The following is a 19304-nucleotide window of genomic DNA, read 5'->3' as shown; positions in this document are numbered from 1 at the left end:
TCTGCAGTCCCTCCTGGATCTGTATTGTTTGTGCATCTGAATCTTTAATGACAATACTGACTGGTATTGGAACCTCCTTCAAATTTGACATTGACTCTTGAATGAATACAATTTGTTAAATGTGTTATTCATTTTTAAATCCCATTCTGTAACAACTCATCTAGTCCACAACTCTCGAGTTTCACTCAGAGGATGGCTTGTGGAAATGTATCAAATAAGCTGTTGAAATCAATAGCTATTATGTCCACTGCATTTCCTTTATCCATTAAGTTTATTTCATGAAACTAACAAAACCTAAGAGCCCTCTCTAGCTCAGACTGAAGTCAATGGGAAGCTTTGCACTGATTTTAATGGCAGTAGGATTGGGTCCCATGGTAAATTGGCATGATTTTTCTTTGACAAATTTACTTTGCCTATTATTTATTACTTATTTTTGTGGAGGTGTTCAGTAGTTGGCTGCTCTGTTAGCTGTTTGAGCAATATGCCAAGTATTTTTATAAATTTACTCATCTGTAAGTCCTGGGAATCCCCCTCCTTTGCTCTCCTTCAAAGCATCCTTTGCTCCTTCTCTTCCCTTCCACTGGCTTCACATTTCTTCAGTTCTGATACTTCTGCTAATTCCGATTGCTCAGTGGGGTGAATTTCTCCAGGCCCTATGGCTGTGAATACATTTAGGTTATCTTGCTATTCTGTAATCCCTTCCTCTCCATAATGAACCATTTCAGCTGCTGCCTTTGGCTTGTTTGTTCTCCCCCACATCGGTAAGTAGCAGACCTGCCCTTTTCTGCCATCTTCTTGCTTCCCACATAAATATTATAATGATGGTTTCTTGTTTCCTTTGCTAGTATTCCCTGATTTTGTGCCTTTGCCTTTCTGGCCTCTCCTCTCCTCCTCCCTTAGGAATCATACATATTCACGTGCTTGCATGCGTTCTCCATGCCAATTGTGCTGAGGGTGTTTCTGCTTGATTCCTACATCAGTGCGTGGGGGACTCTAATCCCCAGTTTGTAATCAGCATCATGGCAGCAGACATGCTTTTCCACTCTCCTCCCTACTGTGTCAGGCAAATGTCTGGTACTTCCTCTAGGTCACTCAGTACTGTGCCCTCTGGCATTTACCTTCTCCCTGAACATTGTGGACCTTTCTGTAGATAACTACTGCAGCATTTCCCCCCAGCACTGTCTAGATGGCCAAACCCTGACCCAGCCCCAACTCAGAAAGCGCAGCAGCAATACAAGCAGCGAGAGCTGCAGGCCTGAATGCAATGGGTTGGGATCCCTTCTGCCCCTTCCTTTGCTCCCCCACTTCATTGGGAACCGAATCATGGTGTGACCCGAGCTCTCAATGCCTCCTTTCCTTTGCATCAGAAATGGAACCTCTGCCCTTCTCCCCTGCTGGGCTCCACCCTCCCATGACAGCATCAAACGAGGCAGCGTTGCCAACTTTCACCATTTCACCATAAGGTTTGGTGTTCTTCTTCAAGCTCCAGCTCCTGGAGTCATTTGATTACATGAGAACCTCAGCTTGATTTTTTTTTTTAAAAAGTCAGTTTCATGGTGCAGTAACTCAAAAACTGAAGTTTCAAAAACCAGGTGACAAATAAAAAGAAGCCCAAAGAGATTCCTGGTCAAATCTTATGCTTTTCAAGCCAATCCCACGATTTTCCGGGGCCTGACGCATGATGTTGGAGTGCTTAGGGTTGGCAATGCTGATGATGGCTTAATACTAGTTTAACTCTGGAAAAGGCTCACGTGCATTCACAAATGTTTTTTTCTCCTCAAGCCATTGCCAGTGCTTAGTCATCCCTGTTTTCCTGAAAGGCACCAAAGACTAAAGGCCTCTTCCACTGGACAGGAAAACCAATCAAGAATTAATATTTGAAGCAGGATTTTACTATGAACTATAAATACATTAAGGGGGTCACTACCAGGGAGGGTGAAGCGCTATTTAAGCTAAAGGACAATGCTAGCACAAGAACAAATGGCTATAAACTGTCCATGAACACATTCAGGCTGGAAATGAGAAGAAGGTTTTTCTACCCATCAGAGGGGTGAGGTTCTGGAACAGCCTCCCAATTGGAGTTGTGTGGGGGTGGGGGGGACAAATGCATTAGTTTCAAGAGAGAGCAAGATGAATTTATGAGTGTGATTGTATGGTGGGGGTGCTTGTTTTGGGGCGGTGAGCACAGCTAAGCAGCCCCGCAGCTCACTTCTGGTTTATGTCCTGTGTTCCTAAAGCGCATGCTTCAGGGCTTCAGCCGACCACCTAAAGGGGTCAGGAAGCAATCTTTTCCCCCCAGTGTATTCTGGGAGGTTTTTTATCTCTTTCCTCTGAAACATGAGGGATGGCCAGGGCTGGAGATGGGACACTTGGCAGGGTGGGCCAGGGGCTCTGAAGTGGCACCGAGCATTCTCTCTCTCAGGGGCTTGGCTGGCTGGGTCTTGCTCACATGCTCAGGGTCTAACCGATCCCCCCAGGTCAGATTGGCAGGTAGTTTATGGGACAGGGGGATTTGCCTTCCTCTGCAATGTGTGGGTGCAGGTTGCTTGCCAAGATTATCTGGGTATATCTCACTTATTTCCCTGCCATTGCAGGAGGCTTGGGCACTGGTGCACTTGGTCCCTTCTTTTCTCTGCCTCTGGCACATTATAGTCTAGTCTCCTGTGGGCTGTAATATTTTGGTCTCATTTCATTTGGTGAGTTTAGTGTGTGGGTGTTGGTGGTCTGTGAGGTACAGCAAGTCAGACTAGACTTGGGAGGCAGTCAATTATTTTTTTGTCAAGGTCCAAATTTCTTGGTCAAAATATAGTCAAGATCCAGAGAAAATAATAATAATAAATAATAATAAAAAGATTTTGGGGTCTGTTCAAAAGCACCTGGCAGTCTGGATTTGGCCTACGGTCCACCTATTGACTAGGTGATCTAGTGGTCTCTTCTGGCCTTAAACTCTATGATTACCTGGCCAGAGCATTGGCCATCTAGTGTGGTCTCCTGCCTCCAACACGGGCCCCGAAATAATGCTTCAGAATAAGGCACGACATCCCCCTACTGCACACAATTGTGCACTATTATACCACCGGGGGAGCGTCTTTCCTGACTTCCATTAGTGATCAGATCATGCCCTGAAGTACGGGGTCTAAACGGAGAAAAGTCAGTGTCACTGCAGATGTGACTCTTACACACAGAAATGTATCATTCTGAACGGGAGCCAAAATCTGTTCCTAGAAAGTGCTTTCATGCACCCAGCTTAAACGCTGCTCATCACGGTCCTGGGTTGTGCCCCACAGGGCTCTGAAAGTACTGGAAATCAAGCCAGCCACCGATCCCAGCCAGCACTCAGAAGGTTACAGCATCTCTAAATGCCAGACATTTGGTTACGCACACGTGTACCACGGGGGTGCTGTTTAACCCCCTGTTGCTCAAGGAGCTAGTGGGCTCTCAGTTGCTGGCACAGACTTGCAGCCTCGATGGTGTTCAGCTGGGAAGCATCTAGAAGTATTAAAGGTCAATTGGGCTCTGAAAATTGTTAAAAGCAGCGTCATGGGCATCCATGTTTATCGTCTCTCAGGAACAAAATATCTTTTTGTTTGTAAACTGAGCACCATGAACTGGGGTCGGTAAGGTCCAGATCCTAACTTCTGTTGATTTCAGTGTAAGTTAGGAGCCTATATTCCTTCTGGGATCTGGGCCAGCCCTGCAAACTGCCCTGGGATCTAAGTCAAGCTCGGCTCGTTCTTTCTCCTCTGTCATCACCTGTGATAAAGATTCTGCCCTCGGTGACACAGTGGAGTCCTAGTGCCACCACTGGATTTGCACAGATGTCACTGATCATAACTTAGCAAGGCAGGAATAGAATCCCACTCCCTCTCTCAGCTATGTTGACTCTGCAGGGCGAACAGGGGCCAAAAAGTGGTCCGAGCAGCAACCATGACTTGAATGTACCCTGGGAAGAAGGGGCCATGGTCAGTCACTTTTCATCGTAGAGCCCCACTTTAGTGGAAGTTATGGCAGTTAGACTCGTGTGGGGCTGCCACCATCAATTGCTGGGTTGGGACATGAAGAGAGGGAGAAGGTGTCACTTGGCACAAAGGCAATATAAGACTGCCCTGGTTCTTTCAGCAGGAGACAATGCTCCTGTTTTGTACAAGGGGTTCTTATCCTTGCCTATCCTCCTGTGCCTGTAATGGGAACAGGGGAAAGAAGGGAGTAAACAGGAGCGTCCACTGGCTTTGAGTGCTAGGAACAATCTAGAGTTGGTTGAAAAAATGGAAAAACAATTTCACCCTCCAAAATTTTTTGATATTTTTGTTCTTCAATTTTTAAGTTTTTCCTTCCCCCTGCGTATCTCTTACTCACCCCCCCCCCCTTTTTGGGGAGGGGATTGATTTTTGAAAATGACTGAAAAGACAAGGAGAGAGGGTAAAAGGGAAAAAATGATAAAAACATCAAAAGAAATGGAAAACAGATAGATAAACTGTGAAATGGACAATTTTGCATAAAAATTTTAGATTGGGGCCATTTTTGGATGAAAACTCTTTTTGCTTAAGAAGTAGACCACCAGCTTTACAGCACTGTGTTTGTAAATGAGTCCCTCCCTGTCTTTTGGACAATGCAGTCCTCCGCAGCAGGTGCTCAAGTGCTTGTACCCATGTGACCTCTCTACCAAGCTCATCAGTGGGAAAGGGGGGTCCCAGGTCAGAGTGTCATGCTGAATGGCTCGCACTTGCCCTTCACGGCATTCATTTGGGTACATGTTGCCCAGTCTGGTTGGAAGCAGGTCCCCATCAAAGGGTCATCTCTCTGCATGAGCCCCTCCCTGCCTTACTCAGTTTCCTGTCCCACAGCAGCTACACTTGGCTCTCTTCCTTGGCAACAGTTTGACCTGTGTGGCAGTGGCTGTGTTTTGTATGAACATGCTGCATCCATGGTATCAATGCAGTCATTTGTGCTCCCTTGTCTCCTCTGTTGATAATAAAGATTTCTGCTTCAAGCGGGCAGCCAGAACCAAGTCATTCTCTGTTGTTATTGACCCGGCTCTGCAAACAGCTGCTCTGCAGGAAGGTGGCTGGGAATGCTTTACAATAGCCCGCTGACCGCCCTACCACAGCCTGGGCTCAGAGCAGTTGGAAGCTCTGCCAGCCTGACCCTGGCGTTGGCAAATGGAGTGTTCCTGGTAGCCGGCTGTGGGAACCCTTTGGTGACTGGGGCCCCATCGGGAGAATGAGATGTAATCAGAGCTGGGACATGTTTCTGCTAGCAACTCCTGCCCACCAAAGTGGGATATGCAGGGACCAGAGCTTGATAAGCGGCACCAAGCTGTGGCCATGCAGAAACAGGGCTATATCTGTGTAGAACAGTCTTTTCATGACTGCTCTATGTTGGGGGGTGTGTGTGTGAGAAAGCACCCACACAAGAAGTGTTACATGAGCACAAGAGCAGGGCCATCCCTAGACATTGTGGTGCCCTATGCAGCCCCCTGCGGCGGGGCTAGCCCCAGGCCTCCGCGGGGGGTGCGGGGGCAGGTTGTGCTCAAGATCTGTGGGGGACAGGAGCAGGCTTGGGGGGCAGAGGGAAAACCACCCCTCAGCACGAGCTAGTGGAGAGGGTTGGGTCTGGGTTGCTCCACTTCCTGCTGCCTGGTGATTGCAGGGCACGCCCGACCCCACACTCACGGGGCGGTGGGAAGTGGAGTGATCCGGCCCCAGCCCGTTCTGCTCCCCTGGCTCCCAGCCTTGGGGGCAGGGGGGAACCGCCCCCCGGCACTCACCAGTGGCGCTACTGGGAGCCAGCAGAGTGGAGCAGTCTGGGGCCGGGACACTCCACTTCCCGCTGCCCGTTGAGTGCAAGGTGCTCCCAACCCCTGCTGCAGTCCCCTAGGGCGTAGCTCAGGGGAAGGGGTGGAGTGGGGGTGGGGTGGAGCAGGGGCAGGAAGAGGCGGGGCAGGGGCTATGGGGAAAGGGTGGAGTGGACACGGGGCGGGAGCAGCTTTCCTGTCCAGCTTAGCCGGCCGGGGGATTGGGCTGGCTGCTGGAGCAGCACGCAGCTGCATAGGGCACGAGGAAATTTGGCACAATTTGGTGCCCCAAATTTCCTGGTGCCCTACACAGCTGCATAGTTTGCATATGGGTAAGGATGCCCCTGCAAAAGAGCATGTGTGGAACTGGGAGTATGTGTATTTCTGTGTGTAACTGCATGCCAAATGCAGGGAGCGGGATCATTTCTGTCACAAGCGGCTATGTGCCCACATCACAAAATCATCAGAGTCCTGTAGGATTGGCCTTCCATACTCTGGAATAACATAGCAGGGGGTGCCACAAGTCAGGAAAGAGGTGCATTGGCAGAGGTGCACTGAGGAAGCCTATGTAGAAAATCTGCTTAGCAGAGCCCAGCTCCATTGGAGTCTCTCTCAGTGCCACTTTCACTGGTTTGAAAATACAACAAATTGAAACCATACAGGCACAGCTAGGGAGAAAATATCTGACCCATGCAGCAGAACCTTCCTCCCCCTCTGTAACAACACAGGCTCCTTCAGAGCTCCTCTGGGTGCTTGTGGGGAATGTAGCTATTTTTGCCACTTTATTCCACTCCAGGGACTTGGATGAACGTTCCCTGGGATCAGACTAGGGTTGCCAATCCTCCCGGTTTCAGCAGGAGTCTCCCGGAATCACGCCCTATCTCCCAGAGGCTACTGAAGCCAAACCGGGACATTTTAGGGGCTGAAAGTCCAGTGGCGCAGCGGGGCTAAAGCAGACTCCCTGCCTGCCCTGGGAGTGGCACGGGGCCAGGGCAGGCAGGGAACCTGCCTTAGCCCCACTGCGCCACCGACCAGGAGCTGCCAGAGGTAAGCGCCTCCTGGCTAGAGCCTGCACCTCACACCCCCTCCTGCACCCCAACCCCCTACCGCAGCGCAGAGCCCCCTCCTGCACCCAAACTCCCACCCAGAGCCTGCTTCCGTGCACCCCCCATCTGCACTCCAACCCCTTACCCCAGGCTCAGCCCAGAGCCCCCTCCCACACACTGAACCCCTCGGCCCCAGCCCAGAGCCCACACCCCCTCCCTCCCTCCCCCCCCCCAACCCGGTGAAAGTGAGTGAGGATGGGGGAGAGTGAGCAATGGAGGGAGGGGGGATGGAGTGAGCAGGACAGCGCCTCGAAGGGGCAGGGCAGGGGCGGAGCCTTGGGGAAGGGACAGGGCAAGCGTGTTTGGGTTTGTGTGATTAGACAGTTGGCAACCCTAGATCAGACCAACATCTGTGGCAGGAGCTTTCTCCACCACTTTTACAGAGATGAAATTATACTACTGTTCAATGCTCAGCCTCAGAAGCCACACTGGGAGTGCCGAGTTTTGGCTGTGCTGGAAATAATGATCATTGAGTCTTCTGCAAGGCCTGACTGTGCTGGGGCTGGAGACCATAACGGGCTTGGAACCTGGACGTAGCATGAGGGTGCTAAACTATGGCATGTTTTATAACCTTGTGGGGTCTCATATCTGCTAGAAACTGACAGAAAGTTAAAAACACAGCCCTGAGGAGTGGTTCCCACTACGCCATCACCAACTGGCATGGTGTGAAACATGGCCGGTCCCTGTTTACAGCACCTGCAAAGTCCTGCTCAGTATTGTGTTCTAGGGCATGTTCTAGTGAAGACATACCCTTGGATAACAATCCCCAAGGCTTCATCCCCTTACCAGATGCTTCCCATAGACCAGTTGATTCTTCCCAACAGATGATTCTAAGCCCTACAGCCCTGGTTTCAGTTTGTGCCGCAAAACCCCAAACCTTCCCTGTCTACAGACTGCAATATTTTCAAAAATCAATGGGACTTGAGTTCTTAAGTTACTTAGGCCCAGACCCTTACAAGGTATTCAGGGACATAATCCCCACTGATTTCTGGGCCTTAAGCACTTTTGAAAATTATACCCATAATGCTGTCCCCTGTACTGGTTACATGGGGGAGAGAAAACCCTTTTTCTCTGTAGCCATGTAGCAGAGTCTGGTGGAGAAGGCACAGGATTTGGGAATTAGGAAAACTTACTTCTGTTCCCAGTTCTGTCACCGACTCCTTGGTGTGGCCCGGGGCAGGAGACTTTACCCCTCTGTGCCTCAATTTCCATATCTGAGAAATGGGGAGAACCTTCCTTTCTAAAACACTTTGAGATCTATGGACAGAATGTACTCACAGGAGCTAAGGTTTATTGTCTAATAATCAGATGCTCCACACCGCACCCCCACTCAAGTCTGTCTGTTCCAACCCTAGGCTTCTACCCCAGCAGGCAGGCACTTCCACTCTCCTGAAATGAGTGGGGAATTCAGTCTCCCTGCTGAGGTGCTCAAGGGTGTTCTTCAGAACATGGCACAGCAGGAACCCAACAGCTTGTGGGATCCTTACATGTTATCATTTCCTAAGGGCTATCATTGAATTAATTATATTTGCTCTGAGTCAGATCCAAATCTCTCTGTGGTGGGGCGTGGGAGGAAAGCTCCATCCATTATGCGTGTTAAATAAAACATTGCATGGATGAGAGATGATAATGGATGCAGAGCAGCAGGTTTGCCTGCTGGTCTCATCTTAATGAGTTGAGACTGGCGCAGGACTGAAGGAGGCAAAGCAGTCAGAGATGTGCAAGGGCTGGAGAGAGCAGAGCAGCGCCTGCAGAAGTTGCAGTGCCACCTTTCCCCCTGTGCAGTGCTGGACCTGGAGTGGCATGCCCCCAAGCTTTGCCGTGGCAGAAAGTGGAGTGCCTGCTCCTCCTAGCTATTACACATGTGCAGGGTTGGAAAGCAAAATGATGCTCTTTCTAGCTGTTCCAGGTAGCCAGTGGTGGAAGGCAGAGTAGCACTACTGCAGCTGCTAAAGATGTGCAAGGCACAGTGGCTGGTTGCAAGGCTGGTCATCATCAGAGAACAACGTTTAGAATGGATTCGATTTATTGTTCAGTTCTTGACTGCTCGGTATAAATAGTCATCCCAGGGATGAGCTTGGCCCACACTCTTTATGTGACCAACCAGAATGAGGGTTCAACTTTCTCCTGATTGCATTCCTACCAAGAGCAGTTTGGGTTCCTTTTGCCAGCACTGTTGCTGGAGCTGCCTAGTTTTCTTCAGGCATCAGCCACACACCTCCCTGTTATTAGTACCACGGGAAACAAATCAGGTGTGTGTGTGAATGAAAGCTGCTGCTGTGAGAGGAGGCCTAGGATAAAGGGGAGTGTCAGAACTGAAGCAGGGGTAATGCTGCAGGTCTATTTAGTGATTCATGCATATGGACATGTGATAAAAAATCCAGAACAATCAAAAAGCCCTCTCTACCCCCAGCGAATCCCCCATTCATAAGCTGCTAGGAACTCAGGGAATCAGCTCCACAGGGACTGCACAAATAACGTACCAAGACTAGACTCAAGTTTGCTGCTCTCTGTTTCCCCTTCACAAGCACAACTCTTTGACCAGCAGAGAACATGGCTGCTGAGAGTTTAATTCTAATGGTGGCACCACAGAGAACAGAAGGAACTGGACCCTCATTGCTTCAACTAAAGGGGCAACGAACTCACCACCCCTCAATGATAAAACCAGCATCCGAGCGCTCACCTTACCTCAGCCCTGACCTGAAGGCTAATTCTAACACAGTGGCTTGTCTGCTGCTGCTAGCTTGCTGGAAGCCTAGACTGACAAGGAGGGAAGGATCTCATTGATCCCGGATACAGACTGAGCTTGGTGCAACATGAATGACTGACTGTAGCCAACACCTAAAGAAGGGTCACTACTGTGAGAAGAGGTGCTATTACGTACACAAGTCTTGGGCACTGGTGGGGTGACTGGAGGAGTCTGCTCCAGCAGGGCCCCGATGTTGGCAAGGGCTGTTCTGTGGCTGCTTTTCTGGGAAGTACAGGGTCTTGTGAATCAGATCTTTGACAGCCGAGACATCATCTCCCTCTGTGAGTGAGGCAGAGAAAGAGCAGTATTACCACCAGTGAGAAGCGTTTTAGCCCCAGTAAGGTACCTAGGAGCCCCAGCTATTACCACCACGTACAGATCCTCCCATTATCCCACCGTCCCATCCCCCTTCTCACTGCACGTCTGTAGACTGCGCAATGCTCACCCACGCCCAGCTGCTGCAGAAGGTCCCTGAATTCTGGGTTGGTCTCTAGTATCTTCAGCAGGTTGGTGGATTCCATTCTCTCCAGCTGCACATCCCAGTAGATGTAGATCTTCTGGTTGAAACTGACGTAAACCAGGCAGGGGCTGTTGTGGCCTCCTTTGCATGCATAGAGGCCTGGGGAAAGCCAGGGAGGGAGCCACCAGCAGTTAGTGAAGAGCAGAGGAAATGAAGAGGTAACTTGGGCAGACAAGTAAGGGGGAGGCCATGGGAGATCAGAAGGCACAGGATGGGGTAAGGCAAACACAATGGAGTAGCCTAACTCTTCCCCCTGTGCCCAACTGTGCTACTGATCTAAGATGGGGTAGAAAGTCTCTGGCTACCAGCTAGTGCACTGGTGAGCTGCACTGCACTGAGAGACATGGACTCTGGTGTGCAGAATTTCCCTGATGGACCCTTAGTCACATGGTGGCAGGAGGAGGCTGGCTGTGCAGCAAGTGCCTGAGCAATCCAGCTGTGGGCAGATGTGCCTTTTGGGGGAGAACAGAGAAAACCAATGAAAAAACCCTGATGGGACAGGGCCTCACCAGCTGACTGCAGGGGACACAGCACCCACGGGGGGTCAGCAGGAGGTAAAAGTGGCACAGGGCGGCAGGAAACCTGTGCTTCTTCAGGGATGGGTCTCCTAGCATCCCTCCCTCTCACCAGGCCTCTTCCCCAGAGCAATATGAAGAAGAGATCAGCTGGGCTCCCCACACAGTCACCCACCCAGCAGGGCAGGATATAGAATCAAGGGGCTTCTGCCTCTCCCAGCGCAGCAGTGACATCGTTCATGGAGCGCACTCAGCAGCTCAGGTCGCAGCCAGGCCTGCGCGTCTCAGATGCAGGCGCCAGGCAGGCCACTCACCGGCACAGAACGCGCTAACGTTCTCGTCCACTTGGAATCTGGCCACAGTCCGATTGTGGTCGATGATGTACGTCTGGCCATCCCAGGCGCAGGCAACCACCTCCTCGTGCCCGTTGCCCTGCCGGAGTCAGACAGGTAGGGGAGTGGGGAGAGCTTTGATTAGCACAAGCATCAGCCATCTAGAGAGATACACAGGAATCCCAGCAGCCCACAGCAAGCAGCATCCATTCCTCCCCTCTGATATAACCTGTGTTCAATGCAGCATCCCAGCACACAGCTGGATAGCCTCCTGATAAGGGATACCGATAATCTGTTCTCAGGGAAAAGGCATCTGGGCTCTCCTTGTGCCAGTGGCCTCTCTAGGTTCAGTCTACCCTACAAAACAAACTATAGATGGCGCCAGTCACTTCCTCCCCCGTCCTGTGTCCTCTCAACCCCTCATTCTCCCCACCTCAATCCTTGACAAGCATCCTGACCCCCTACTAGTGACTGCTTCCTCCTCCTTCCCCCACAAGAGCTTCAAACACTTCCCAGCTGCCTTATTCGCCTACAAGCATCTCAGTCTGAACCTCCCGCTGTGAAGGAAGAGTCAGGCTTTTGAGGGTTTCCAAAGAACAGGAACATAGGAATTACTATACTGCATCAGACTCAAGATCCATCTAGCCCAGTGGCCCGACTCTAACAATAGCCAGCACCAGGTGCTGCAGGAGAAGGTGCAAGAATGCTGGAGGAAACCTGCCCCATACAGGTCTTATTCTGGTGTCTAACACTTTAAGCCCTGAGGCACAAGGTTTAATATTCCTTCCAAATGTGTGGCATCATTAATTATAACTCTGGATGCTCTTGAGAGCCACATAAATGTCCAATTGCTTTTGGAATTCTGTTAAGTTCTTGGCTTGAACAACTTCATGTGCCAGTGAGTTCCACAGTCTAATTACTCATGGTGTGAAAAAAGTGCTTCCTTTTCTCAGTTTGGAATTTCCCATATTTTAATTTAATAGAATGTCCCCCCTGTTGTGTTATGAGACAGACACAACAGATCTACGTTCTCTAGGCCATTCATTATTTTATATACTTTCAGCATGTCCCCTCTTATCTGCCAAGGTAACAATCTCAATCTTTTAAACCTGTCTTCATAGGAGAGTTTCCCCAGGCCCTTGATTGCTCTCATCACCTTTCTCTGAACCCCCTCTAGTTCTGCACCCTCCTCCTGGAGATGGGGTGAAAAGTATTGCACACAATATCCACAGCAGACTACACCACTGATTGATACACTGGCATTATAATATTATTCTCCATCCCATTCCTTATTCCGTCTAACAAGAAGGAGCAAAATCATTCAACTCAGAGAACAGGACAGGCAGCAAGGAAGGAAGAGGAAAGACTATACAGTGTAATACTGGGCCCTCTGGGTCAGAGCCCAGCTCCTTAGCTGAGTGACTACAGTGCATGTGGTACAGGCTCCATTTTCTTGGGCTTTCCATGTGAACATGGGACAATCCCAGGATGCCCTGCTCTCTCTTCTGTGCGGGAGGTGGCAAAGAGGCTTTTCAGTGTCTCCACCCCCAGTCACCCTCTCTCAGCTCTGGTCTTTGCTCTGTTCACATTTACACTCACAGTAACATCCAGTTTTTCCAGAGCAAAGAGCTGGTGATCGACCTGCACAGACCACAGCAGCTTATCCGCCCCCTCCATGAGCTTCAACGTTCCTGAAGGGGAGAAGGAGACGCTTAGACAACATCTAACCACATGAGAACATAAGAATGGTCATACTGGGTCAGATCAAAGGTCCATCCAGCCCAGTATCCTGTCTGCCGACAGTGGCCAATGCCAGGTGCCACAGATGGAGTGACCCTAACAGGTAATGATCAAGTGATCTCTCTCTTGCCATCCATCTTCACGCTCTGACAAACAGAGGCTAGGGACACCATTCTTTACCCATCCTGGCTAATAGCCATTAATGGACTTAACCTCCATGAATTTATCCAGTTCCCTTTTAAACCCTGTTATAGTCCTAGCCTTCACAACTTCCTCAGGCAAGGAGCTCCACAGGTTGACTGTGCGCTGTGTGAAGAACTTCCTTTTATGTGTTTTAAACCTGCTGCCCATTAAGTTCATTTGGTGACCCCTAGTTCTTATATTGTGGGAACAAGTAAATAACTTTTCCTTATTCGCTTTCTCCACACCACTCATGATTTTATATGCCGCTATCATATCCCCCCTTAGTCTCCTCTTTTCCAAGCTGAAAAGTCCTAGCCTCTTTAATCTCTCCTCATATGGCACTCATTCCAAACCCCTATTCATTTTAGTTGCCCTTTTCTGAACCTTTTCTAATGCCAGTATATCTTTTTTGAGATGAGAAGACCACATCTGTACGCAGTATTCAAGATGTGGGCGTACCATGGATTTAGCACCTTGGATCTGCAAGGAATGGGCGGGAGGGGGCAGTGAGGGGGCTGTGCTGCCAGGGATACTTTTCAGTATTTGAGTCAAACATGCTCTGACCCTGGGGAGGAGGACGTTTGAATATGCCCAGGCCACCTCAAGAACTACAGGCTTACTCTGTTTATAGCTGAGCAGACTTCAGAGCAAAGCAAGGTGACGTGCCAAAATCCCCTATCCCTATGATATGCAGCAGAGCCTAACCCTGTGAGAATATCACTGGGAACTATAGTGTCCCCCAGCAACGTGCTGGGCCCCATCCAGAGGCTTCCATCTACAAATTCCCAGGGACAGGCAGCCCTGTAGCGCAGGCTATGGTTGACACACAAAGTGCTGTCTCTCATCTCCGGAAACGATGATGACCCATTAGCTTGTCAGCAGTAGCTGGAGATTCAGAGGAAAAATGGCAGCAGCTCTGATAATTGGATTGAATTCTGAGACAGCCGGGAAATGGACTAAAATGCTTTCTCAGAATAAGATACAGATACACAATGAGCCCTAACATCTCAAATCAGACACTGCTTATGCCAGAGGTTCTCCAGCTGTGACCCATGGATCCCTGGGGATCTGGGGAGCTCTAGCTGGGGACTGCAGAGAGCTGGCTGATCACATGGAGCTGCCTCTCCTTTATGTTCCCAGCTGCCAAATTACATTAAGAGACGCTAAAACACACTTGATACTTTCCTAACATTTCTCTCCCATGTCAGCAATTGCTGTAGCTGGCACAGGGACGTTGCTAGGAGATTGTGACTCACAGAGGAGGTGTGTCTGTGAGACAAAGCATGGAATAAACACTAATTAATTCTCACAACACCCTGTGGAGTCAGTAAGTATCATTAGCCCCATTTTACAGAGAGGGACACTGAGTCTGAGGGAGGTTAAGGGAGTTGCCCAAGGCCACACAAGTCAGAAGTAAAGCCAGGATTAGAACTCAGGACCATAGCATAGTCAGCATGTCTCTTCCATGACTGCTGGGCTCGGCCAGGATTTAGGGAGACCCTGCATGGTGACTTTAGCTCCCAGACTGGTGAACTGCCTAAAGAGCCAGTGAGAATCACAGGATCCTGTCTGTATCCAAAAGCTTCAACACAGAATCCCCTCCCTTTCTATTTATCACACCTGAATCCTGTCTCTTCTTTATCACAGGGGACATGACAAGGGAAACCTGGCTCCCAGGCCCATGCTCAGTCCACTACACACCACTGCCTCTGCCACAACTTCATTTACCTTGCTGCTTTTGGCAGCAACCCAACCACCGCAAAGAGTGTCAGGAACATGCCTCCCTGCTCTTTTCCAGAGATGGCATTATTTGTATGGCATTTCAGCTTAGTGTGCAAATGGACTTGGAAGTTTGCCAATGTAGTAGAAGAGAGCCTAAAATATAAGCCCGTGTATGAGAGGCCTGGTATGAGGCCTGAGCTAAAGTAGTGGGCAAGCTTTGCTGACTTAAAGCAAAGTTAGCAGAAGTCAGGCTGTCAGCAAATGACAGGCGCTGCCTGCTTGCAAGCTCACAGAACCTGGCCAGAACAGGGCGGCTATTGTAAAAACATTCCTAAATAGTGCTAGACACAGAGTGCTCATGAAACGCAGTCCAAAAAAGTGGTACCAATATTAATGATGGTACAAAAACATTCCCCCAAAATAACAGGAATACATTGACCCCTCCTAAATATAAGGTCAGGATAACAGTGTAATAAATAGAAATGTATAAGGTGATGGTTGGTAACCGGCTACGTCAGAGGGTATCAACTAACTATTTTAAAGGGGCAATATGTAACTTGTTTATATGGATATATAAAATGGCGTCTCAAAAGGAGCGTCTTTGGCCAGCCTAGGGGGCAGTGGAAAGTCCCGCCACTGACTGAGCTGCATCCACTGTCATGGGCATACATGTTTTAGTATCCTCATAGAGTCTGCCAGGTGCTATTACTGTGCTTCATCGACAATAAACCTGGCTGGGTGCCTTCGTACCTTAACGGATCTTGTGGTCATTGAGCAGTTCGCTCGAGGTCTGCTGCGCCAGCTGTCTGTGCAGGGCTGGGACAGCACACAGGGAAAACACACACATGCAGCCGAACATCTAACAACATTGGTGACCCTGACCATTAAATTCTGTTAATGATTGGCGTCTCACACAGGGAGTGTTAGAGCAGTGGATTGGGAGTCAGGGGATATCTGGGTTCTTAATCCCACCTCTCCTAAGAACCTGCTGTTTGATTTTAGGCAAGTCACCTGCCCTCTCCAGAGCGCAGTTTGTCTATTTGTGAAGTGGATTTAATACTTCCCTCCCTCGGCAGCTTTGCGTGGCTTCAGCAATTAATCTTTATAAGGTGCTTTGAAATCCATGGACGCAAGGCGCCCACTAGCGAAGTGCAGACGACTGCTAGGAATAATTCATTGAGAAAAAACATTTCCGTTTCCCTGTAGAGAACAAACCCCTGGAGCAAGGCCTTGATTCAGCAAGAAACTGGAGCACATGCCTAGCTTCAATGGGACTGCTCACGTGCTTAGAGTTGGCCTTGTGCTCACACACCTGGCTGAATCAGGGCTTGGCTCTCTGGTGATGCCTCTTCTCTCAGCTCCTGTGGGCACAAGAGCAAAGGCCTGTGCAGGGAGGGGTGGGGACCTTTTGCCCTCTCCCCATAACATACTCACATGAAAGCATGTATTTGAGATGAGGACAAGGAATAATGCCAGCGCAACAACCTCGACGGCCAAATCCTCCTGCATGTCTCGAAGGCAGTGCTACTCAGACCTCAGTGGTTCAGGAGCCAAAGTAGTGATCAACATTACCCAAAACAGCCACAGTAATGTGAATTCATTGTATCACTTACTATAGGACTTTTCGTATTTGAATGGTATGACGGGGAAATATTTAGCGTATATTATTCTCACAGCAAATAAGTTAATAACTTAGCGCAAGTTGATAACTTAATTGGTTAATAACATCATAAAAGCATCCTGATTGGTTAATAATTAAATCATACAGGAGACACATGAGCCACTTGCGGCTCCTGAGGCTCAGTCTGAGTATCACTGCTCTAAGGGTACTTCAGAGGCCTGATTCTATCCCATCCCAAATCCAGTAGCACTGAGCCTCCGGTGTGCCCTTAGAACTACCCCCATGCTTCTGCTCTGGAGTGGTAACAGGCCTCAGCCAGTGCTGCCCAGAGGATTCAGGGGGGCTGGGGCAAAGCAATTTCCGGGGCCCCTTCCACAAAAAAAAGCTAGTTTTACTGCCCCAAGCGGCGAAGGGAAAAAAAAAAAAAAAAAACCAAAAAAGAAGAGGACAGGAGGACCAGCCGCCAAATTGCCACAGAAGACTGAAGCAGAGCAATTGAGCTGCCGCTGAAGTGCCCCCAACGAGGAAGAGAGGAACTGAAAGATCTGCCGCCGAATTGCTGCCGAAATTGCCCCCGCCCGTCTGCGGGGCTCAGGGCCTGGGGCAAATTGCCCTACTTTCCCCCCCCGGGCAGCCCTGGCCTCTGCTACACCCTGGCAATCCCTTCTTTCCTCTTCCCTTGATCCAAGGGCAGCAGTGGGGCTTACCGTCCAGAGTGCAGAGGGCAAAGAGGCCCGAGCCAGCATCCGCTTTAGTGCAGCCTGCAGACACAGAACAGAAGCACATGTCGTTCATGCTGCTGTCTAGCCCAGATCTCAGCAGCGACATTTGGCTGTAGCCTCCCTAATCTCTCACCGTCGGCCCATCATCCCGATCGCCTTCTCCCCCTCTATATGGAGCACCAGGGCTGTGGTCAGGCAGGGTGTGACAAGCTAGAGGAATCTGCTTCCCCTGCTCTCCTGGAGGGATGGGTCACTGTGGTACAATCTCCTCTGACTCTTTGGAGGGGGAGGACCAGCTGAAAACAACACAGAGGGGGAAGGGGAAAGGCAGGGGTTCAGTGAATCTACCCTCCCAAGCTGAGGGTCCTTGTTGCAGTTTCTGGCCTTTTGCACCCCCCCTTTCTGATTCCTCTCCCTGGGCTTGGCCAGTATTTTGATCTGCTATTACACACAGTCCTGCCCACTCCTAGCCACTAATCACAAGGCCCAGAGAAGCCTGGATTGGCATCTCTTCTCCCCCTACTCCCCCCACCAAGGAGGGAGACCTTCCCTCCTGGCCTGTCTCCCTCTCAAGGGCTCTGTGACAGCGGCAGTTTCAAGAGGAACCTTTTAACATGGTCCACCCCCTTCAGCTGGAGTTGCTACCCAAAGCCCACAGAGGGGAGGCTGAGGGTGGTCAGGGCCCAAAGAGCCCCGCTTGACTGTCTCCCCACTTCTCCCCAGAATTGTGACTTAACAACTTGAGCTGGAGATTGCCCCTGAGTTAAAGGGCCTGCATCAAGCTAACAACAGTGAGTCTGACTCTGCTCTCACTGACGCTGTGTAAATCAGGACTATTGAATGTTGCTCCACAATACCATCACCAACCCACACATGTGGCAGACTTTGGACAGAGACTAGGAGGTGGAATAGCACTGGTGTTGCAGGAGGGACTGAAGGTATCTAGCCTGAGATGTTAGGAGACATTTCTGCCCAGCCTTCAAACTTTGCATAATGGTTATTTACCACACTTTCACCATCTTGTTACTATCCTATTTTCTTTATTTCTTTCCTTCCCTTGTAGGGCATCCCTGGCTATTACAAAGCAATGAATTTTAAACAGCTAGTTTACATGTAAGTGGGAGTGGGACTGGCTGGTTTCGCTCACTGATCCTAGGATTCCCCATGTAATGTGAGCTGCAGCTACAGGTCCATGGGTGCCTGTGGTTTAATCGCCTCTTTTACACTCCCTTGATTCTCCAGAAATGCACAAGTGCAGGCAGCAGCTCTGCTGGGGAGCAGGAGAGGCCTTGCAAATATACCTCCCCTCCCCTCTGTCCTTGCCCTTGAATGCAGCCTGGTGCTGCGGCTGGGGGCACGTGGGGAAGGCCACAAGGTGGAACAGGATCAGCTGGCTGTATGGGAAAGTGAGCACAAAGCACTCCCAAAGGCAAACGAGCAAATCTGCAGAGGAAAGCTGTCTCTCCGGAAAAGCTCTCAGTCCCACGCCACTGCCAAGTTCCCCCCAAGTCTGCACTAGGGCAACACTCTGCAAAGCAGCCTTGCTCCCTCCTGACAAGCACTGGCTGGATGCTTGGGAGCCCCACTTTACCAGCTGATTGGCTGGTTGGACACAGCTACTCAGTGACTTTCACATACTGTGCCCATGTAACTGAGTGCCATGATACACAAAGGCAAACACAGCACCATTCCCATCGTCTGCAGGCCGGGCAATGCTTTTATTTTTAAAAGGCAATGCCAGGAGGGCGGCATGAAAGGGGCATATGTCTCTCCAGGGAATCTAGCAGAGGGGCAGCCATGGAGACTGGCACTGTTAAATACTGTAACTGAGTGGGGTCCCTTGGGATACATCTACTCAGCGAAAAAAGATCTGCAGGAGCAAGTCTCAGAGCCTGGATCAACGGACTCGGGCTTGCAGGGTTTGCACTACGGGGCTAAAAATAAATGTGTAGATGTTCGGTCTCGGGATGGAGCTTGGCTCTGAAACCATCTATTTTTACCCCATAGCGTGAGCCCGAGTCAGCTGACCTGGGCTCTAAGCTGCGCTCCCGTGGGATTTTTTTGCTATGTAGATGTTCCCTTGGAGACCAGCTCTGTTGTTGGGATCACACCAGCCACTTACACTATCTTTACCCAGCCACCCAGCTGGAGAGGAAGTGCAGGGCAGTTTGCTAAGGATGCCCATTTTGACTCAGCCACCTTCCTTCTGCAGCTCACATCTTGTCTTACAGATCCAACCGGTGTAACTGCTAAGCACCTACTGTGCGCATGGGGAGAATCACCTTAGAAGGGTGCGCAAT

At 50.0% G+C, this 19304-nt stretch overlaps 1 protein-coding gene across 2 annotated transcripts in view; it reads right to left on the bottom strand.

Annotated features, from left to right (window-relative positions):
• Positions 1 to 19304, bottom strand: part of ITFG2 (integrin alpha FG-GAP repeat containing 2) — a 37480-nt gene that overhangs the window by 6442 nt on the left and 11734 nt on the right. The window contains exons 8-13 of one of the 2 annotated variants that reach the window (XM_074935526.1): positions 16990 to 17043; positions 12616 to 12707; positions 10999 to 11116; positions 10095 to 10268; positions 9785 to 9928; positions 402 to 659 (exon numbers count right to left, since the gene is read on the bottom strand). In XM_074935526.1, the coding sequence (XP_074791627.1) occupies positions 547 to 659; positions 9785 to 9928; positions 10095 to 10268; positions 10999 to 11116; positions 12616 to 12707; positions 16990 to 17043 (695 nt within the window). In that variant the 3' untranslated portion in view covers positions 402 to 546. Of the gene's footprint in view, positions 1 to 401; positions 660 to 9784; positions 9929 to 10094; positions 10269 to 10998; positions 11117 to 12615; positions 12708 to 16989; positions 17044 to 19304 lie in introns of those variants that run through there. The other variant, XM_074935518.1, reaches the window with a different exon arrangement.

This window comes from Natator depressus, chromosome 1 (genome assembly GCF_965152275.1).
Source record: "Natator depressus isolate rNatDep1 chromosome 1, rNatDep2.hap1, whole genome shotgun sequence".
Taxonomy (NCBI): domain Eukaryota; kingdom Metazoa; phylum Chordata; order Testudines; family Cheloniidae; genus Natator; species Natator depressus.
This window is presented reverse-complemented; position numbering and strand designations above follow the sequence as displayed.